Raw genomic sequence first — 23631 nt, 5'->3', positions numbered from 1 at the left:
AAGGCTGGCGGAAAGGGGGTGTTGGGGGCCCCATGGCATGGGCAGTGCAGGGGCCCCCATGGACAGCCCCGTCGCACATTTTATTGCCCGATGGGCGCTGTCGCATCCAAAGCACCACAACATTGCCGCTGGCTCGATTACGAGCCGGCATCAATGTTGTGGTGAGTTTTCAGCTGGGCCAGCAGGCGGAAATGCTGTTTTCGCCCGCTGGCCTAGCAGAAAACTCCTAATAGGGCGGGTAAAAGGCCTCCATTACAGGCAGTCTTTTGCCTGCAGTGGTTTCGGCAGTCCTGTGAAAGGACAGCTGAAGTTGTAATGAGGCCATAAATCTTCTCAGAGATTGGAATTTCTGCCATAAATTTAGGAATGTCTGACAAAGATTATGTGCATCAAGGTGCATGTTCCAGAAATTTTCTTATGAACATATAAGGTAAATGGACGTCAATTCAGACTACACTATTTTGTCTATATGTCTGTATTTGTTCTTATTTGACCTAGACACATGTCCCAGGCTGATGTTGCATCAAGTGTTAGTAGATAAGGTCAGCCGACATCTGCGACAGTGGCATACATACAATGATTGTGCATAAAACTGGAAATATGGCTACTCCCTTTACCTAAGATTGTGCAAGGGCCTTCTCAAAATGGAGTCGGTCCTTAAGAGTTTTACATCACAAGTGCAGTGTCCTACCACATAACTTCTCAAACAAAATGGGGTAGTATCTGGGCTGCAGAAGGAGCTAGGAACTTCTGTGTTTTTTTTTGTTATCCTCAATGTTATGTGCCTATGTTGTTCAATTGTAAACAAGAGTAGGTATTATTTTAATGCTCACAGCTCCGACTGAAAAATGACATTTATTTTGCTTGATTACCTTCCCTATTGTATCAGAGTTACAAACTTGCCCCACCTCTTGGACTAAGCCTTGACTGCTCACCCAAACTATTTATGGAGATTCAAGCGCCCAAAGGGGCTTCTAGATCAAATCAATTGGAGTGTATTATAACCAATGGCTGTGGGACGACAACGGTAAAGAGCAGTACACAGGATGGCTATCGTCCAATAGACTGTGCCAGAGAATACCAGAGATAAAAGCCTTATACCCTTACTTCCCATTACCAACCAGCTTTACACAACTTTTACCATGACTGTGTGCATATCTGTGCAGAACAAGAGCCCCATCGTCTCTTGGCATAACTATATTGAGTGTGCATTTAAATATATAGTTGCATTTAGGACATTGTATATCCATTTTCATTTTTAACCTGCATTGCAAAGAAGTACCACTAAATATTAGGTAGTACACAGTGTCAGAAACTCCAAATTTAAAGACCGAAATTCGAAGGCAATGCAAACATAACACACAGCAGCATTTAAGGCCAGATGTACGAAGCATTTTTCAAGTCGCAAACGGCGAATCTTGCCGCTTTCGACTTGAAAAATGCTTTTGGGATGTACAAAGCCCAAACTGCGATGCAGTAACTTGTTACCGCATCACAGTTTGGGTTTTGCGATTCGGTATTAGGAAGGGGCGTGACAAGGGCGTCCCTTCCTAATACCGAATCCAGATGGTTGGTATGATTGTTTTGTGTCCGTGAATGCGGTCGCAAAACAATCACAGTTAGCACCAATTTCAAACTGGTGCTAACCCATTCGCAAATGGGAAGGGGTCCCTAGGGGACCCCTTCCCCTTTGTGAATGGCAGCAAAAGTATTTTTTCACAGCAGGCTGCTCTGAAAAAATGAAAAGAAAACTTTTCATTTTTGTTTTTGAAAGGCATCTCGTTTTCCTTTAAGAAAATCGTGCTGCATTTAAAAAAAAATAAACTGCTTTATTTAAAAGCAGTCACAGACATGGTGGTCTGCTGTCTCCAGCAGGCCACCATCCCTGTGAGGGCGGCCATTCCTAATGGGGTTGCAAATTGCGACCTACCTCATGTATATTCATGAGTTAGGTCATTTGCAACCCCATTGGGAATCGCAGACAGTGTCATTGACACTGTTGTACATCTGGTTTTGCGACTCGCAAATTGCAAGTTGCTATGACTCGCAATTTGCGAGTCGCAAAACCTGAATTTCTTACATGTGGCCCTTAGAATTTAGGGGCACATGTACAAAGATGCGGTTCTGCAACTTTTAAATAAAGCAGTTTTTTTTTTTAATGCAGCCCATTATACTTGAAGGAAAACGAGATGCTTTTCAAAATCAAAAATTAAAAGTTTTCTTTTAATTTTTTCAGAGCAGGCAGCGGTCCGTGTGACCACTGCCTGCTCAGAAAAAATATTTTCACTGTCATTCACAAAGGGGAAGGGGTCCCATGGGAACCCCTTCCTGTTTGCGAATGGGTTAGCACCAGTTTGAAACTAGTGCTGACTGCAGTTGTTTTGCGACCGCATTCGCGGTCTCAAAACAATCATACAAACCATCTGGATTCAGTATTAGGAAGGGACGCCCTTGTCACGCCCCTTCCTAATACCGAATCGCAAAACCCAAACTGTGATTCAGTAACAAGTTACCAAATCGCAGTTTGGGCTTTGTACATCCCAAAAAGCATTTTTTATGTCGCAAACCGGCTGATTCTGCGAATCGGCCCGTTTGCGACTTAAAAAATGCTTCGTACATCTGGCTCTATGTGTTGCGACTGCAGAAATAAGAAAGGACAGGCAATCAGTATATGCAATCTTCCATATAAGTGCTTAAAAAAATACTCTAGGGGATGCCTTTGGAATCATTTGATTTGAAGAAATGATAAAGCCTGATAAGAAAGGGCCCATTGATATAAAACAGAGGCAGCCTTTTCGTTCGAGGTTAAAGGGCCTTTTATTGATATGTTGCTGATTTGGATCTTACCCGAACAAGCGATGGTAAAGGTAATAGCTCTCCTCCCCTGTGTCACAAGGGAGACCTACTTGCTTTCCCAATGAGTGTTGATTGTATGTGGTAGTACAATTAAGAAAACTCTTTTTTTTTGTCTTTCATTCCCATAACTTCGCAAATGGAAAGTAAGTGATTTGATTAGCTGAGGAATCAGGAAACCAGATCTAATTAGAGCTACCAGATAATTAATACACTATTTAAAATGTTTAGACTATATCCTGTATGAGAACACTAGTAGATGCCCTCAGTGCACAGATGTGGGTCCCACCTGTTCGCTAATATTGCACATTGTCTTCACTGCAGTCGTCATAGAGAGATCACAGTTTTCTCTATTTTTTTTATTTTTTTTATTTTAAGTCTTCAAATTGATATTGTCCCAATGTAGTGCGTTACATCATAACATGCAGCGTACTATAGCCAGCATGATGGCTATGCAAGTTAATGCTTGCTGCTGACATCTGATGTGAACTGAAAGTCACAAGTGAAAATCTCGGTAAACCCATTGCCATTAAACTGGGCAATAGTAACATCAGTTATTTTCAGTGATAAGAAATTAAATAGGTGCAGTATAGAGGGCTCACTAAAAAAGTTATCATATTCGTATAATACATTTGATTGTTCATGGCTTATTGGAATGCCTGCATTTGGTACCTGCCATTATTGTTGATACAACTTCTGCTAGCAGTAGTGCTGGAAAAGAGGGCAATCTACTCAGATCCAGCAGTTATCATTGAACTGGACCGGCTACCTAGGATCAGACCAGCCTCGATGTGTTGTGAATTTTGATGCATCTGCTCTTCTCTGTGCGCTTTACATTCAGAGCAGCAAGCTGTTCAGGTGGTAGAGATCTCTTAGTTTCAGTTTCAGCTGGGCCAAATAAAAATGCCTTACTTAAAGGACTATCAGCACTCCTTTGGTTTCAGTCTCATGTTGGGTGGGAGCAGCAGGGGCCTGACACCTCGATACCAGTGCCACCAAGGAAACAAAAATATTCAACTTGTCACTTGACAAGTGCTTAAGAGATAAACCATGATTTGGAACTAGGTTTAAGAAATAAATCATGATTTGGAATCAAGCTTTGCAAGTAAGAGGCCTGCTCTTTGAGAATATCAGTTATATCTGTCTATATGAGTAACTGTAACCCACAGAGCTATCAGCTTTTAGTGGAAATCTAGAATAAAGGAGGACTGTATCCAAATTCCAGATTTCAAGATATACATAAAAGATAAATATTAATCTAATGAAAATAACTGGAAATCATTAATATGGTGGATATCCATAAACATGCTGCTTGGATATGGCTCTCCCGGACCTACAGTGAGCACCCCTTCTGAACATACTGCTGACACAGCATTACACACATTGCAACTTATCTCCAACTTTTAAAGATTTCTTACAGTTGAAAACATCTGAGGTAACTTGACAGGCTCATCTGTCACCAGACTGAAATCATTTAACAGGAAGTTTGAGAAGTATGATGACAAAACTTTCTTTACCGTCTTTGAAAAAAACTTAAAATTTTAAATTTTGTAATAGCCTATCAACATGAAACTCCATAAAAACAGTTAATGAGGGGCATGGCCAAGATGGCGACGGAGTAGGAGTGTCTTTCCTGAGGCTCCACTGCCTGCTATGCCGAATTGCTGTTCAGCCTGCGCATCCGGTGTTTTATTGCTCACAGCTGGGGCCCCTGGTGATGGGGTGGCGGGCCATTATCAGAGCCCCGTTGGTGGGGGAAGGAGTGTGCTGTGGCCGCACGGGGCCAGATGTCACACCGCAGCTTTCAACATGGCAGGTGGGCCCGCATGCCGACTGTAGCTGACATCAGACTGGGTCAGCAGCAACGGCAGAGCCCATCCCGGGTGGCGGACGAGTGCCCGGCCATAGGTGATCAGACGGCCAACTCACCCAAGCCCCAGCCGAATGGGATAGGTGATCCCATACTACTGAACCATGCTCCCGCTGGGGCCTTGGCATCTCTTTGCGGATCTTGCCTGACCTGTCTCTGGACCCTGCCCGCCTCCTGCAGAGATCAGCTGGTGGAGACCTACTTCCTTATGGCACTGAGGTGAGGGGCTCATGGGGGGACTAGCAGGGCCCCACGCGACCGTATATGACACTTGTTTCCTGCAGGCCCTCCTCTTCGCCCCTCCATTAACTGTAGTTGATGTGCCTTTTGTTCATGAGCAGCTTTTAGTCTGCAGGACTCCCACCCTGTGGGCCTGACCTCATCAGGGGGAGGGGGTTGCTGACCCCATGAACCAGTGGCGAGCTGGGGTGGGCACACACACTTCTGAGTTCATCTCAGCTGGCTGTTAGCCCTGCACTGCCTCATGTGTTGCCCATCAGGGCACTTGAGGGCAATCCAGGGACTGTAGGTCTGTAAGGGCACTATTTAGCTGCCCCGGTAGAACTGCGTCTCTCACCACACATCACTGCCAGCCCTTGCGGGCTGCAGTACAGTACACCATCATAGCAGGGACATTGATGCTGCAGCCGGGAATCCTTTTGAACGCATCACCGCTATAGGCCTGCCACCCCCTCACTTGACTAACTTCGGTTTTGGTGGACTTTCAGACTCATCTCTTCACTGGACTTGGGGGTCGGTGTGAAGCCCCAAGTTGTTCCTCCCGTTGGTATCGGCAGCTGGTCACAGCTTCTCGGTCCGCCAGACGAAATCCATAACCTTTTGGGGGCTGGACCATTCTTCCACTGTCTCCGCCACCTTGCGCGGCTGGTGCCTAGCCCATGACCCCTGCTTGCTGGTCCTGGTACTAGCAATGGGGTTGGTGCCGGACCCTTTTCACCCTGGCTGCCCACAGAGGACATAAGAAAGACACCCTTGTGAAGCAATTGCTTACTAAGGCGGCAGCTAAGAAACATGACACATACCGAGAGGGGCCGGAAAATGACCTTTGGCGACTCGTGCCTGTGCCTGCCTACCTATTGACAGATGAAGTGGAGGCCCTAATCACCAAGTCCTTCCTGGAGAACTTGTTTGCGCCCTTGAGAGAAAACTTTGCAAGCTTTCGCAAGAACTGACAGTGGACCTCAAACAAATTTACCATGACTTCAGCAATTTGGGTAACAGAGTTTCCTCTCTGGAGGACGGTGGGGATGCCCATGAGGAGGAGCTTGACAATGTCCGCAGGGCAGTTGTAGAGCTCAAGGATCAGAACATAGACCTACAGACACACCTCGAAGACTAAGAAAGCCGCTTTTGGTGCTCTAACATTCACATTCATTGTGCCCCAAGGGGAGTGGAGAAGGGCGATATACAGGCCTGTGTCACCCAGCTCTTCTGTCATCTCCTCCCTGCTCTCTCTCTGATTCTGAAGTCCACATCGACTGGACACATCGCACTGTAGGACGGAGAGGCCCAACTGATGCTGGGGCAGATATCCTCACCTGTGTCCATCACTCCAGCAGAAGGAGGACATTATGGCGGCAGCCCATGCAGCTGGCCCGTCACCTTAGAGGGCACCAAGCTGTGGTTGTACCAGGATGTGTCAACAATAACGCTCCACAAGCGGTGCCTCCTTTGCACTGTCTCCACCTTTCTTCAATCCAGGGATGTCAAGTATAAATGAGGTCACCCCTTCCCCTTACTTTCTAATATAATTATGTTACCCACTCAATCCGCACGTTGTAGGAAGCATATTCTATCCTGCACTGAGAGCGGTCGGCGGATGGATCTGCAATGGCGGCAAGCTACCCTTTATGCAGCAGGTCACAGCAGAGTCCGGCCATTTTGGAAAATGTGAAGGATTGTGAAGACAGCAATTGTCTTGATGACTGTACTTTACTATATGTGGGTTTTTCCGCTGTTCGGAACTTGGTAACTGTTGCCTGTTTTCCCTTTTGTCCTTGCTCTCCCGCACTTCCTTATAAAATGGACAGACACCAGAGGCTTGATCCCACTTTTCGGGGCCCGCCATGGGGGCGCTTTCACACCTTGCACATCTTCCACATGATTCTCATATTAAACTGCTATGCTTGAGGTACTCAGTTTAAATGTCCGCTGCCTTACTGCTCCGCTAAGTGGATGGCAATACTGAAAATGCTACTGTATGCTGGCAGAGGCATTTATCTTCTTCAGGAATATTACCTCATTGTAAAAAAAAACTGCTTATGCCTTAAGTCTAAAACACCCTCAAAGCTGCCTGTGGTGGTTGAATGACACCCTGCTTCAACACCAGTTGGTCCAGGGCAAGGTATGCAAGAAAATTGCTCTGTTCCTCAGGGATGTGGAATTCCTATAGCCCGACGCCCGGGACATCTTGTTTGGGGTCAAGGGCAACAAGTTTTTATGTTTACTTTGTCCTTGGGACAAGGAGGCCCAACCCTCTGCAGTACAAACCCTTTGGCTGCCTGTTTACAGAGAGTGGAACTCTCTGCAGTTGAGGTAATGTGTTTCCAAAAGATAATTCTGTTCGAACTTGTATTTATGGTTCATTATTTGAAAGCCTTCATTATTAGGGTGAGTGCTGTAAATAAATGTTTTAAGGTCACACTTCACTACTGACGTTGGTTCCAGTACAAAAAAAAAAAAACGTGTATACACATGTTTGAAACGTTTAGGCTATGAGGCTAAGTGTAATGCTCCCAGAATGCTCTCTGATTAGATGCAAATGAAGTGTCATTTAGTAAAATGTTTTGATGCATGCTAGTATTTCCCAAAAATATTTCTAATGGAAAATCAGTGTAACCATTTTCAACACGATTATGGGAAGCATGAAAGTAAACAAACACTGACAAAGCCAACGGATCTGACATATTTTTATAAGTCTTTTAGTTTCATCAATGCGTGTCTTGTTTTGACATGGCTTTTGTAACACTTTATTGTTGTGGGAGCTACCAGGCCCTCAACATTGTAACAAACACTGGCAAAAACCCCCCAAAATGTTTTTGAACTCTAAAAGCACACGTTGCCACCAGTGGCATAACAAAGGCCCCGCAGCCGCCCTCCAGGGGGCCCCTTCAGCCCAGCACCTGCCCTGAGTGAGTCTGGAGAGGGGGCTCCTCCATGTTCTTTGCAAAGGGGCACCCTCCAGTTTCGTTACGTCACTGATTGCCACTGTAGTTCCTGACACTGAACAAAACTACTTTGTGTGCCAATATGCTCCTTGTGGAAAAGCAGAATGCGATCACTCACAGTAAAGCCAGCCGAAAGAGAGAGAAATAGAAGTTTAATAAAAACAAAATGTCTTTGTTAACACCAGACCTAATTAGGGACCAAGACCCACATGTAGGTAGCTTTTTGCATGTCGCAAACAGCGACTTTCGCTGTTTGCGATGTGCAAAAAGCACATTGCGATGCACAAACCCAGTTTTGCGATTCGGTAACCTGGTTACCGAATCGCAAAACGGGTTTGCGACTCGCAATTAGGAAGGGATGTTCCCTTCCTAATTGCGACTCGCAGTGCAATGTAGGATTGTTTTGCGAACGCGGGCGCAAACCAATCGCAGTTTGCACCCATTTCAAATGGGTGCTAACACTTTCGCAAAAGGGAAGGGGTCCCCATGGGACCCCTTCCCCATTGTGAATGTCACTGTAAAAAAAAAATCAGAGCAGGCAGTGGTCCTGCGGACCACTGCCTGCTCTGAAAAAATGAAACGAAAACGTTTCATTTTTCGTTTTTTGTAATGCATCTCGTTTTCCTTTAAGAAAAACGGGCTGCATTACAAAAAAAACTGCTTTATTGAAAAGCAGTCACAGACATGGTGGTCTGCTGTCTCCAGCAGGCCACCATCGCTGTGAGGGCCGCCATTCGCAAGGGGGTCGCAAATTGCGACCCACCTCATGATTATTCATGAGGTGGGCATTTGCGAATCCCTTGCGAATCACAGATGGTGTCAGGGACACCATCCTACATTCGGATTTGCGAGTCGCAAATCTGAACCAACCTACATGTGGCGGCAAATTCTTAAAGAAAGTCACAAAAGTGCACCCATGGTATATGTCGTACCCCTATAAAATATTTGTGAACTGTATTTTAGCATGGGTAAATACGCATGTGTAGATTTGCTCATGTGAAAATCTATTGAGCATTTACAAGTTCATTTTCCCTCCAGCCACTTTCTTCCCAACCCTGGAAGAAGTTCTAATTCTGCCATTGTCAAGAGTAAATGTCCAACCTTTCTTATTATGGGAAAATATTAGAGAGAAGCTGGTGAAAATCTTTAAAATATGCAGGTTAGTAGGTTTGCAGACTCAAAGGCATTCCAGCCTTGGAACTATTGCTTACTGCTTCCCCCAGCCCCAGTATGCAGATCTGCAGAAAGGTGGCAAAATAAGGAAATTGCTACAGTAGGGATTGAAACTGCAAGTATTCAAGCCCTACTGTGGTAGTAGCCCTGGCATAATCAGAGAGGCTATTATCAGAGCTCTTACATAATGAGATTGCTGACATAATTTGGCACCACACTACATGGCACCAAAGGGACAAGTAGATCTTTATACAGGACAAGTAGATTTGAGAAGCAACCTGTCCCCTGGACAAGTAGATATTTTAATAAATTCCACACCCCTGGTTCCTTCACATCAATGATACCACTGAGGTTCCCCCTCCCTGTTGTGGGAGACCCTCAAATCCGTTCTCCGGGGCTCCCTCATCGCTATCACAGCATGGTTCAACACCCCCTGGTGAAGAAAATGTGCAGAGCTCAAGAGCTGATTGAAGAATGTGGAGGACCGCCATAACCAGATGGGAGCCTGCTCCAAGTTGAAACAAATGACGGTTGCCCGCTGGTTGGCCACAGACCCACAGCATCCCATTCTCAGCCTGTGGCGGCGTCCATGGTGCGTTTCTTGGCCCATCTGACCATCCGTGGACTTTTTTCAGCGACCTACAGTGGCATCGCGGATACACTCTGCAATGCATATTTTCATTTAAAACACATCGCGGGTAGCTGAGTACCTGTGTGACAGAAGAATCACAGCCATGGTTCTAGTCTTAACACAGTCATTATTTCCTTACCTATTTTGGGATCCCGGGACCATGTCCTTGCTCACTTTTATTTTTTTCTTCAGTTCAGATACTTGGGGCCATGTTCTTTCCTTTTCTTGTTCCCATGCTCCTTTGCACAGTTCCCAGCACGCTTAGCGTTGGTTTGTTTTTCCCATTCCAAAATTATGTTTTTTTTTCTCTGTTTCCTTCATTATTTACTTCCCTATCCAAGGTGGCAGCTTTTCTCCTTCCTGTTTGTCACTTCCTGTTTTATGGTATATAAGGGATGGTTTCTCTTCCTTGCACTGCATCACTCCTCACTTGGTGGTGTATCCTCAATCCTGTTGGCAGTTCCTGTGTGCAGTTCGTGTTTGGTTTTTTCTTGCCCTGCATTTTCCCTTGTCTTGGGTCCAGTGTCTCTGTCTCCCTTCTGGTTATTCCTGGGACTTTTTCTTCCATATTAAGGAGTTCCTGTGCTTCGAGAGGTTTTTTCCCTTCAGGGTTTTTCCTCTGCGTTACTCCTTCTGAAAGGCAAAGACTGCCTTGGTGTGCTCATTGTTGGAAACACTGTGGCTACCGGAAAGGGTCGCCCCTATCTCAGACAGACCAGGGCTTACTAGAGTCAAAGTCGGACTCCTGTTCAGTCCAACAGGAACAGTAAGAGCGTGACAGGAGCTCAAATCTCTCGACTATGATAAAGCTGAATACGCACTACTGCGAGTACGGCAGACGTGCTACACTGGCAGTAATAAAGCTGTCTGGCTGTTAGTGTGTAAACTCCGGCCAAGCGTCACAAAGAGGGGATGACTTGAACCCTTGGCTGAGTTGAAACGGAGGCCCAGACAGATAAGGCTATTGTGCTGAAAACTTAATGTTTTTACTCAATGCTCTACTCTTCTGACCAATGTGAGCAGCCAAAAATCACTTAATACCTTTCTGGGTCTCTCATCACAACATTTTCCCCCTTGGAAGCGGCTCCCATCGAAGAGGCCATCCAGCTGGGGAAGGCCATTTCCACTATGTCCTTCCTTAAGGTCGCCTTAAAGTTGGGAAAGCAACAGGCCCTGATGGCCTCACACCGGCCTTCTATAAGACCTTCTGCCCACAGCTTGCTCCTCTTCTTCTCTGCTTGTTTAGTTCCATTAGAGACATGGGCTGTCTACTGCCCACTATCTGTGACATTGTGATCTCCATCATCCCTAAGCCAGGGAAGGACATAGCTCTCTGCTCCTCTTACTGGCCTATTTTCCTATTGAACGTTGACGTCAAACTGTTTACCTGGGTCTTGGCGGGCGGTCTGCGCCCATGTATGCAGGGACTAGAAGACCCTGATCAAGCGGGTTTTATCCCAGTGAAAACCTGTAGCGACAACCCTAAATGCATCTTACACCTCATTGATAAGGCCTCTTACTCATACAGACCTGCGCTTCTAGTCTCTCTCAGTGCCGAAAAGGCATCTGACAGAGTGCACTAACACTTTCTGCAGGCGACCTTAGAAAAGCATAGTCTGGGGCCCCAGTTCAACAGCTGGATCTGGAGCGCATATGTCAGCCCCCAGGCTTGAGTATGCATTATTGCCCTCCTCTTGTGGCTGTTTAAAGTCCTCTGGGGCACAAAGCAGTGTTGCCCACTCTCCCTCCTCCTTTTTGATCTCTTCATGAAGCCTTTGGCCAAAAGAATTAGGGCGAACCTGCAGATTGGTGGGATCCAGATTGGAGGGTGAAACCACACAGTGGCACTCTATGTGGATTATGTCCTGATCTCCCTAACGGACCCTTTAACTTCTGACCCGGCCCTTCTGCATGAGCTTCGCTTCTTTGGAAATGATTCTGACTTTAAAATCAAAATCGCCTTACTTTGCAAGGCTTGTTCCTGCCTAACCTGGGGGACCAGGAACTGAGTATACCATTCACATGGGGATGTCAGCCTTGGCCTACCACACCTTACCACTTACTATCTTGCCACACATCTACTGCTATATGCTGAAGCGGCACAGGCCTCTTTCTGAGAAATATTGGATTTTTAAAGATCAGGCGATTGCCGGATTACATATCTGGAAAGTCCCTTGGCTGCCCTGACCCTGTCACCCATGTGTTGGCTATTCCTTCCCGGTGCTTCTACCCACCCAAGAGGCCTGTGGCAGAGTCACTATCTCCCAAGGCCTGACCACACCGATGTCCCCCCTCACCCCTGTGATTAGCAATCCTGATTTCCCCATGGGTGCAGCCGGAGAGGAGTTCCTAGGCTGGCAGGAAGCCAACTGTAAATGCACTGGGGACTTCTTTGGTTCTGAAGGCCTGAAGCCCTTTGCCGAACCTCAACAAGAATATGGGCTTTCTGAAGTCAAATGCTGGTGTTGTATACATATCCGTTATTGGGTCTTCCACTCCTCCATCAAGCCCCACACTGCCAGACCCCTCACTCACTTAGAACGCTGAATTATTACTAAGCGAGATGACTCAAGGCAGGCATCCGAACAGTTAAATTGGTGCTTGGTACATCCTCGACTGTCAGGGTGGTGTCACTGTGTCGCTGGGAATCGGAGATGGGGCTCACCCTGACTAAAAAAGAATGGGCTGATATCTATTTCAGAGCACAAATCTTTGTGGCTAGTGTGACAGTTTAAAACCCCACCTTACTGATATTTACACTCCAGATCTGGCTAGGTGGAAACCTGGGACGTCTCCTCCTGTTGGCATAACTGTCGAGATACGGGTACCCTGTCACATCTGCTTTGACACTGCCTTAAACTCAAACCCCACTGGGATGCAGTGTTGGCCAATATAGATAGTATCTTTGATAAAGGGCTTACCCGGTTCCCTAGCTACATCCTCCGAGGCCTTCCTAGCCTAGGCGTACCTCTTCCATACCCCCTCTACTCTTATAAGGGCAAGGCAAAAACCCTAGCATTGTGCATGGCCTGGCAGGTACTCACGGCCCACTGGGGAATGTCTATGTGTCGGGACACATCAATTGGCTTCATAGATTACGGGATACTCTGGGCATGAAAAAGATTTCTGCCAATATCAGTTGCCAGCAGTGACAATTTGAGAAGCAATGGGGCCCCTGTGTGAACTTCCTTGCTAACAAATTTTGAGAGCTCACCTGCCCTAGATATCTGCGAGTTTTGTGCAGCAGTGTGCCTGGGACTATACCTGTGAGACTTTATGCAAACTCTCTCCTCTCTCAGCTTGACAATCACGCTGGTGAGTGGAGGGATGTTTGGTTTCCTCTTTTGCCTCCTTTACTGTCCCCCATTACCACTCTGTTGTGTCCCTCTTCCTACTCTTTTTTGTGCCCTTCCCGTCCCCTTCTCCCAACTTAATTAGCATTGCCAGCCCCACAGGCCAGGGGATGTAGGTGTGTGTTACTTTGTCAACATACTCAATAAAACAGATTTGAACCCAAAAACAGTTAATTTAAAGTATCTGGTGTATTTTTGGATGTCTCCCCATATATATGTATTTAACATTTTGTTAAAAACATAAACTTTTTACCTTAACTTATTTTACTGGCACATGACAGTCTGTATTCTAAGATAGAAAAGTGCTTAGATTTTAGCTATGCAAATTATACATTTTTCTTTGACACCTAGTTTGAAGCTTTCCTCTTCCTGCAGAATATTATTTTGAATATAACCTGCTTTATTTCATACCAATAATTCATATACCTTTTTTGTCATTTTTACTACTGTTATGGATACTTTTGCGCTGAAGTAACTTTAGCAGTGCAGTTTGTGAATAGCAGTGGGCTTACTTGTTTGTGGGGAGCGCATGTCCCTCCTTAAACTTCTCCTTGAGCCTCTGTTAACCCCTGCTTATTCCTCCCTAAACCCCATCTATTTGATATGCCACGTTTTTAAACCACAGGTCCCTCTCACATTTACTTCTAAGTAGTAAATGTGCATACAAATTCAGGACAGGTGGAGGTGGAGATTTACACTTGTAGGTTTGTGAGTAGCATTGTGTAGTACTTCAGTAATACTCTGGTAATGCCACTAAAGTACTACACAATTCAGTTTGCGAATTTATGCATTTATTTTATAGTTCATTTACTATAATCCAAGTCCCAAACACAATTGTGTTGGCAAAGGTAATAACAACAAAGGTAGGGCGAGCAAATTAGCAAATGTCACACAGTAGCTGATGGAACTGCAGTCTTTTTGCACCAAGTAACCCATCAAATAGCGATTATGGGAAAGTACATACATTGCCAGGATGATGCAGAAGATAAAACAAGCTCTAATCATGATCAAAGCATGATTTTGAACGGTGAAACAACAAAAAAGAGCTATAAACAATAGCTTCATAGAGATCATAGAGATCATTGGCTAAAGCATGTTTGGAGCAATACCTCAAATCAAGGTGAATAATGTGAATGTTCCTTATTTTGTGTGGTAAAAATGTAATTTGGTTCAATACAGAGTTCCATAATACTGGTGGAATACATGGTGAAGGAGAAGGCAATTGATTTGTTTGGTAGTATGGTTTGGGCGGGTGCCTAAGATATTCATTGTTTTGAGGGAGGTGTACATACAATCAGGCACTGTATTTACTTTACATATAATTCATTAATGTCAGATATATTGTTTTTGTTTTTCATATTGGTAAATATTTTATAATCCCAAGAAAATAACTGGATTGAATCAATACTTGTAAGGAAATGCCTTCTTGGCATGGTTACCCCCTGACATTTTGCTTTTGCTGATGCCAGTTATGATTGAAAGTGTGCTGGGACCCTGCTAACCAGGCCCCAGCACCAGTGCTCTTTCCCTAAACTGTACCTTTACTTCCACAATTGGCACAGCCCTGGCACTCAGATAAGTCCCTTGTAAATGGTACCCCTGGTACCAAGGGCCCTGATGCCAGGGAAGGTCTCTAAGGGCTGCAGCATGTCTTATGCCACCCTGGGGACCCCTCACTCAGCACATGCACACTGCCTCACAGCTTGTGTGTGCTGGTGGAGAGAAAATTATTAAGTCGACATGGCACTCCCCTTAGAGTGCCATGCCAACCTCACACTGCCTGTGGCATAGGTAAGTCACCCCTTTAGCCTTACAGCCCTAAGGCAGGGTGCACTATACCACAGGTGAGGACATATGTGCATGAGCACTACGTCCCTACAGTGTCTAAGCAAAACCTTAAACACTGTAAGTGCAGGGTAGCCATAAGAGTATATGGTCTGGGAGTTTGTCAAACACGAACTCCACAGTTCCATAATGGCTACACTGAAATCTGGGAAGTTTGGTATCAAACTTCTCAGCACAATAAATGCACACTGATGCCAGTGTGGAATTTATTGTAAAATGCACCCAGAGGGCATTTAGAGATGCCCCCTGAATACCATCTGACTTCTAGTGTTAGGCTGACCAGTTTCTGCCAGCATGCCACAACCAGACGAGTTGCTGGCCTCATGGGGAGAATGCCTTTGTCACTCTGTGGCCAGGAACAAAGCCTGTACTGGGTGGAAATGCTTCTCACCTCCTCCTGCAGGAACTGTAACACCTGTCGGTGAGCCTCTAGGGCTCACCCATTTTGTTTCAGCGCCACAGGGCATCCCAGCTAGTGGAGATGCCCGCCCCTCCGGCCACTGCCCCTACTTTTGTCGGCAAGGCTGGAGGAGATAATGAGAAAAACAAGGAGGAGTCACCCTCCAGTCAGGACATCCCCTAAGGTGTGCTGAGCAGAGGTGACCCCTGCCTTTAGAAATCCTCCATCTTAAGTTTGGAGGATTCCCCCAATAGGATTAGGGATGTGCCCCTCTCCCCTCAGGGAGGAGGCACAAAGAGGGTGTAGCCACCCTCCAAGATAGTAGCCATCGGCTACTGCCCTCTCAGACCTAAACACACCCCTAAATGTAGTATTTAGCTGCACCCAAGATCCCAGGAAATCAGATTCCTGCAACCTGAACTAAGAAGAAGGACTGCTGACCTGAAAGCCCTGCAGAGACGATGGAAGACGATAACTGCTTTGACCCTAGCCCTACCGGCCTCTCTCCTGGCTCGAAAACCTGCAACAGCCAAGCATCCAACAGGGACCAGCGACCTCTGAAGCCTCAGAGGACTGCCCTGAACCTAAGGACCAAGAAACTTCCATGAGCAGTGGCTCTGCTCAACAAACAGCAACAATATTGCAACTTTTCTGCAACTTTCAAAGACCTTACTCGTCCCTCCGGAAGCGCATGACTTCACCCTCTGCACCCGACGCCCCCGGCTCGAGATCCAGAGAACAAACACCATAGGGAGGACTCCCAGGCGACTGCGACCCCGTGTGTAGCCGAGACAACCCCCAGGGATCCTACAGCGATGCATGCAGATAGAATCCAGAGGCTCTCCCTGACCGCGACTGCCTGTAATAAGGGACCCAACGCCTGGACCAAGCACTGCACCCGCAGCCCCCAGGACCAGAAGGAACCGAACCTCAGGGCATGAGTGACCACCAGGCGACCCTCTCCCTAGCCCAGTCAGTGGCTGGCCCAAGAAGCCCCCCTGTGCCCTGCCTGCACCGCTAGAGTGACCCCCGGGTCCCTCCATTGAATCCAATACAAAACCCGACACCTGCTTTGCACAATGCACCCAGCCGCCCCTGTGCCAGTGAGGGTGTGTTTTGTGTGCCTACTTGTGTCCCCCTCCCAGTGCACTAAAAAACTCCCCTGGTCTGCCCTGCGAGGACACAGGTACTTACCTGCTAGCAGACCGGAGCACCCCTGTTCACCATAGGTGCCTATGTGTTTTGGGCACCACTTTGACCTCTGCACCTGACCGGCCCTGAGCTGCTGGTGTGGTAACTTTGGGGATGCCTTGAACTCCCAACGGTGGGCTGCTTATGCCCAGGAACTGAGACTTGTAAGTGTCTTACTTACCTCACAATCTAACCAATACTTACCTCCCCCAGGAACTGTTGATTTTTGCACTGTCTACTTTTAGAATAGCCTATTGCCATTTTAACAAAATCTGTATATGATATTGGTCTAATTCAAAGTTCCTAACTTACCTATGTGGAGTACCTTGCATTTTATGTGTTTACTTCAAATCTTGAACTTGAGGTTCTAAAAATAAATTTAGAAAATATATTTTTCTATATAAAAACTATTGGCCTGGAGTTAAGTCTTTGAGTGTGTGTGTTCCTCATTTATTGCCTGTGTGTGTACAACAAATGCTTAACACTACCATCTGATAAGCCTACTGCTCGACCACACTACCACAAAATAGAGCATTAGAATTATCAAATTTTGCCACTATCTTACCTCTAAGGGGAACCCTTGGACTCTGTGCACACTATGTCTTACTTTGAAATAGTATATACAGAGCCAGCTTCCTACAATACTTTTATGTGACAACCCCATGTTATTGTCAGGACATGTGTGGTGTAGAAAGCTATTACTGTAACTCATCGCCTTTCCCTCACAATAAATAAATAAATAAATAACCTTTTCTGAAATCTCTGTACACCTTTTCTGTTTCTTAAGTCTGTGGTCACTTATAGGTTTAGTCATAAAGCAATTCATTTTGGTGAGTCTGTTCGCAGAGCTGTACTTTACACCTTCAACAACTTGCCTTTACTCGTTCATTGACCCAGATGACAAAATTGCTAGGCCTCAACAATGTGCTTAAATTCTTACAGATATCCTTCTTTATATATTTGTTAACTGTTTTTGTAGTCAAATTGTTGCATGTTTCTGTCAGATTGCGAGATACCAGATATTAGAAGTTCGGAAGTGCTCGAAAAAAGCTTGCATTCAAAAGTAATATCAGTTTTAAATGAATTTCACACTGGCATTAAAGTGGAGTGAATTCAGGCTGAGTTTCTATTCCAGGTAAATATGTTAAACCTCTTCTGAATTACTTCCCCTGTCATATTAAGTGCAGTAACAAATGACTGCTAAACTTGGCTTAGTAGGCAGGGGACGTAAAAGTGATGCTCCCCATTTGTCAGTTACACTCCAAGAGACTGCTTGACGCCACAGCTCCCCTCGCTGTGAGAATTATCTAGAAGAACCTCCAGGTCTAATGAGAGGAGGAAGACTGTATAATGAAGAAGCAAGAGTACACAGTCATGATTATTACTGTGCACAGTCTGGACAGCAATGTGCACAATCTCTCCTCTCTTCACATTGGATGTCGGTATTGGACTGAAAGTCTGCTGCTTAGCGGTGGGAAGCTACCCATTATTGTTCTTGTTCATTTCTAGGTAGCCACGTTCAAATGTTCCCTCATAAAGCTAACGATGTAACATGCCCACTGAGGTAACTTCTGTTTAAAGTTGTGAAAGCTCAGCGCACCCCTCGAGAGTACACCCAAATTGCACAACTTTAGTTGGTGGCAACATAAACAACTTCTTAAGACTATTGTTTTACATTTTAGGGCATATCTGTTCATCACCTAGTGCTCATCAAATCCCAAAAATAGAAATATTTAATCTCACATTATGAATAGCACCCAGACATTTCAATTTGTTATTATTTGATAAATGAAAAAATTTGCCAACATTTTCTAGCCTTTTGTGAAAAATCGAGTGCACCCCAGGATTCAGTAATATGTGGAATCCCCTTAGGCAACAATAGCCATTCCTCATAGAATATACAAGTCTTCCACTTCAACTATTCCTCCTTGTAATGCTGATTATGTTCAGTCATGTTTGAGGGCATTCGTTTATGCACAGTTCTTGTTGGATCCCGCTACTTAAGCTCAGCTGGGCTGAGGTCTGGACTCTGGCCATGCAGTTCTAAATCCCGATTCTTTTCATTTTCAGCCATTCCGTTGAAGATGGTCTTCTGATTTGGATCATTATCCTATTACATGATCCTCTTTCAGCTAAGCGTTAGCTATTGGACAGATGGTCTCACATTTCGAAGAGCTGTTTTGCAAAGTTAAGCAAACCTAAGTAGTGCAACAATGTTCTTTTTGGAGAAAAAGTGTTTCCTTCCTTTCAGTAAAAGCTGTACTTGTGCAGTGTTTTCCTAACAGTAGACTCCAGAATGTTTACTGTATTGATAGAGGCTTACAGATCATTGGATGTAGCTTTGGAATTCTTTGCGATCTCTAGTTTTTTTCCATGGCCCAATCTTGAATTGAGTTTACCAGGACACCCACTGCTGGCTAAATTTGCAACCCTCTTGACTTTTCTTATTATAAGTAATCTTTTAAATTGTGGAATTATGAACGTCATATTGCTTGGAAACATCTTTGTAACCCTTCCGAGACTAATGAGTAACAATGATTCTTTCTCAGAGACAACCACAGCTTTCTTTTGGCCTAATTCTAATTCTAATTAGAATCTTTGTCAGTTTGGTCTGGATCATTCCGTCTTGTGGTAACATTTCATGCACATGCGAAAAGAAAGTTGTGGCTGTCTCAGAGATACTTATATGTAGGAGGGAGCACTTTGTGATGATCCAGTGATCATGCAGGCTTGTTTAGCAGCATCTAATTCTACTTTCCTCCTTAACTAATATGGAACAGTAAAGATGTGCTTGCATTTTAAACAGGGCTTCTGAATAATGGCTGATTACTCAAAATAAAATAATGACAAAGTGAAATTTGCGTTATTTGTCACATAGGGTTAGATGTATCTACTGTTAGGACTTGATAAAGACCACATGAAGGTCAGATATATCCTATTATGTAAAATCATAGAATTTTAGGAGGGTATGATTTCTTTTTTCACACTATTACTTATGATTGTTTGGTGGTGGATCTCTGGCTAGGAAGATCCTAGGGATGCCTGCTTTCCACTGTGCGCCATACCCTATGTGTAAAAATTATTCTCATGTCTGTTGAATTCCTTTACTTGTTTAAGGTGAAGAACGTACTAGAGATTAACCTTATTGACTGTTACTATTTGATAAACTGTATTGTGAGTGTCAACTCCTTATGCCACCTCCGTGAATAAGCCTGAATAGGTCGACCACACTATATGGAATGTGTTAGTATTGGGAGTAAACAATGTCAGTAGTCACAATTGAGCACAGTAACTTCTGACTGCCATGGGATTCCAAGCAAAGACTTAATTGTTGGAGTCACAGAAGCCAATGCGGATAAAAAGATTCTCTCCACCTAAGATTGATCCTAAGGTGGTCCTTTTTGCAGTCCTCCTCTTCCTGTCAATTTGCCACATTTGCTGCTTACTTAGCCAATCTGCAAGAAAAGACTGGGGTGGTGAGAGGACATCCCAACAGATGGGCTGGACCCCCTTTTTCATACTTAATTGGGCCATGGGTCAAAGAAAGCTCCACAGACCGTGCAGACTTACTTTTTACTTTCCTGATAATGTACTGTATTGATTTGGTTATGAGGAGTTTTGTAAATGTAAATACATCTCATACAATGGTAAAGGCGCAATGAGCTTTTTGAAAATGAAATAACAGGTTTGAATGTGTTATTTTGGTCATGTTCATTTTGTAGTGATCTTTAAATCTCTTTCAGGCACTATCCCCGTTGTGAAGTCGTGAATTTTGGAACTTGGATTGCTTTCTCGTTTCCCATAGCCTTACTAATTCTCTTACTTTCCTGGGTATGGATAGCATGGCTTTTCCTTGGCGTTAGGTACGTATGAACATCTTTCATATTTCATTAAAACCATACGTATCTTGGTTTGAGAACTTTGAGTACTGATTGAAGATCCAGAATTATCAGGTACTTGAGAATAATATTGTTAACTAATTTTAGTTAGCATTTGAATATTGAGGAAGGCATGCTTTTGAAAAGGTATTAGTTCTATTTTGTGTGCTCTTCTTCTTTGGAGTAGTTTTTCGTGTCCCCCGAGTAATTCATGCTAAGAATTTCCACTTGGAGTTGTGCACTAGGTATATTTATTTATAAATATTGACAGAGGTTAAATGGAATGTTGTTTTGGAAAATAGCAATGCTAGCTTAAATAAAATAGAGACGATTGGGGGATTATAGTGAGTATCAGTACAGTCTAACGACTCAATAACATTATGAAAATGTTTTTGTATGTACTTATATCCAGTCATATTTTCTCTATTGCTAAATTGTTGAGATAAACATCTGTTCACCTTCTAAGTGGTTGTTAACTCAGGACAGTTCACATATTTCCTTTATCACCTCGATGGCAAAATTGTTCAAAAGTGTTTTTCATAGTGCTTTAATAACAGGGTGTTTATGATTCTACATTATTCTGCATTGGACTGGGATATATTTTTGGCTGTAACTATTTTGTGGCTTAGATTAAAAAAATAAAGTGTCCTTTAATAGTTTTAATTAGCTGCCAGAAAAAAGATATAGCTACACCTCGAGCATAGTTGCCTGCGGGTTACACTCTGTTAAAGGTATGACGACAAAGTAACTGATTCTTTGGAGGAAAACCATATATCAGATTCATTTTTCTTGTTACTCGATATTTCAAGATGTTTTTCTTCATTTCAGCTTTAAAGAAATATGTTGTTCCAAAAAAGAGCATTTGCAGAAAGATGAAAATTCCAGGAATATTCTGAAACAAGAATACGAAAAACTAGGGCCATTTAGGTAAAGTGCACCCTTCTTCTTTTAATAAAAATCTTTAAATGAAGATACTTTTACATGTTTAGTGTGATATGTTAAAACAAAAGGTTTTCAGTGAAATTACCAAATTTAGACCAATAAGATGGTATTCTACAGGATGCATTGGAAATATGTTTCAGGAGGTGGAACATTCCAGTGCAAAAGGGATACTTGTCAATAAATACCTGTTACTTAGTGCCAAGAGGCCACATGTGGTGAAGGTGCACTTTACAAATACACGTCCTATGTTATATTATATGTTTCAACATATGGAACATTTGAATCTAAAAGGGATGCCTCCCAGAAGCATCACTATTACTGTTACTGTATAGGATCTTTGCAACACCATTGAAAAGGTGGGAAAGGTGCGTAAATGACCAAGCAGGAGAACACCACTGAAATATGGCTTGTTTAAAATCTATGTACCAATCAGATTTAGGGCTGCCAGACTAGGATGGCATAATTAGTAGGCTTCCAAACAGAAAATGGAGTTAAACTAAGGACTCTGCTGGCAGAATTCTTAGAATACCTTTGCCGAGTCTAGGTGAGCCATGGTCCTCATTAAGATGATGTTCCTCAAGTATAACGAAAACAAGAGATGAGCCAAGCTCAACTGTCTTCTCTATAAAAGACAAAGGGGGTCATTCCTACCCTGGCGGTCATAGACCGCCAGGGTAGGTGACGGAGGAAGCACCGCCAACAGGCTGGCGGTGCTTCCGGGGGCATTCTGACCGCGGCGGTAAAGCAGCGGTCAGAAAAGGGAAGCCGGCGGTTTCCCGCCGGCTTCCCGCTGCCCCAGGGAATCCTCCACGGCGGCGCTGCTTGCAGCGCCACCATGGGGATTCCGACCCCCTTACCGCCATCCTGTTCCTGGCGGTTTTCACCGCCAGGAACAGGATGGCGGTAACGGGTGTCGTGGGGCCCCTGGGGGCCCCTGCACTGCCCATGCCACTGGCATGGGCAGTGCAGGGGCCCCCTAACAGGGCCCCATAAAGATTTTCAGTGTCTGCTGTGCAGACACTGAAAATCGCGACGGGTGCCAATGCACCCGTCGCACCCCTTCGACTCCGCCGGCTCCATTCGGAGTCGGCATCCTCGTGGAAGGGGGTTTCCCGCTGGGCGGGCGGGCGGCCTTCTGGCGGTCGCCCGCCAGCCCAGCGGGAAACTCAGAATGACCGCCGCGGTCTTTTGACCGCAGTACGGTCTTCTGGCGGTTCCGGAATGACCCCCAAAATGTTCAGATCATTCGCCATTAACACCAATTTTCACTGTGGCATGTTGTTAGACATACATAAGCTTTAGGAGATTCACAAGGCCATCTTGCATACACATTGCATTTAGGTTGTTCTAAAGCTCATCCCTCTTTACACAATCGAAATCCATGGATAGATCCATTAACCTTAAATGAGTACTACCTTTAAAATGCTTTCTATGCTTCTCTTTTAATAATCACATATTCAAGCATTGATTCACTGTGCCCACACATTTTGTAATCCACTATTGATTACCAACTAAAATATTATGAATACCATATTCTGCAGTCTAGCCCTTGAGACCCTAGACAGTATTTTTATTTTAGAGTCTAAGAGGGATGTCTGGTGGTAACAGCTCAGGTCTGCCTGGACCCCTGTATACTTTTAGGAGCAATTATGGAAGTAGTTCAAGATGAATGAAGTGACTGTTCATTTAACATAAATTTGAATATTGCTGCCCAGAGGTGCAACCAGAGTTCCATGCTACATAAATCTAAGGGAATTCCACAATGGTGACAGGTTGGAACTCAGCTACTGTAGAGTGAGTGAGACTTTTAGTAATAAGAATTCCAAATTGAACTCTCCATGTGCTATCTAATCAGTCTGAACTGGTTGACTTTCTAAATAGGTATCAAGCGCTTTTCTAAAGGTGGCACTCAAACACTTGGTGAAATATGAACTCATGGGGGGGCTTGCTTTAAAAGATTACTCTTTATAACTTTGAGAACCATATACTGCACATTTGTTGTACCTTCTTGCCCAGTGACAGCCTCAGGTTCTTCTTTAACACGCTCGGAATTGTTGTGTAAAATATGCTGTGGATGGCCATTTCTGCTGTTGATGTGTGTTTTTTAAAGCTTTCTACAGGATCCTTCTTACCTTACTACTAGATATGTAAAATCATGTTCTAAAACCACATTGCTTTTCTATCTTCATTTTATATTTTAGCCACATAATGTATTGATAGCTTCAACACAGGCTAAGCATGGTATATATTGTGCTTCTGCTAAGCAGCAATTTTAAGTTGTAGCCCTTATTCTATGCAAGGACAGCA

At 44.4% G+C, this 23631-nt stretch overlaps 1 protein-coding gene across 1 annotated transcript in view; it reads left to right on the top strand.

Annotated features, from left to right (window-relative positions):
• Window positions 1-23631, top strand: part of LOC138284580 (solute carrier family 13 member 4-like) — a 413185-nt gene that overhangs the window by 221949 nt on the left and 167605 nt on the right. Inside the window, exons 9-10 of the mRNA XM_069223513.1 lie at window positions 20248-20367; window positions 21211-21309. Coding sequence (XP_069079614.1) covers window positions 20248-20367; window positions 21211-21309 — 219 coding nt within the window. The remainder of the gene's footprint in view (window positions 1-20247; window positions 20368-21210; window positions 21310-23631) is intronic.

The sequence above is a fragment of the Pleurodeles waltl genome, chromosome 3_1 (genome assembly GCF_031143425.1).
Source record: "Pleurodeles waltl isolate 20211129_DDA chromosome 3_1, aPleWal1.hap1.20221129, whole genome shotgun sequence".
NCBI classification, from domain to species: Eukaryota; Metazoa; Chordata; class Amphibia; order Caudata; family Salamandridae; genus Pleurodeles; species Pleurodeles waltl.
Note: the sequence above shows the minus strand (reverse complement) of the source record. Positions and strands in the feature narration are given on the sequence as shown.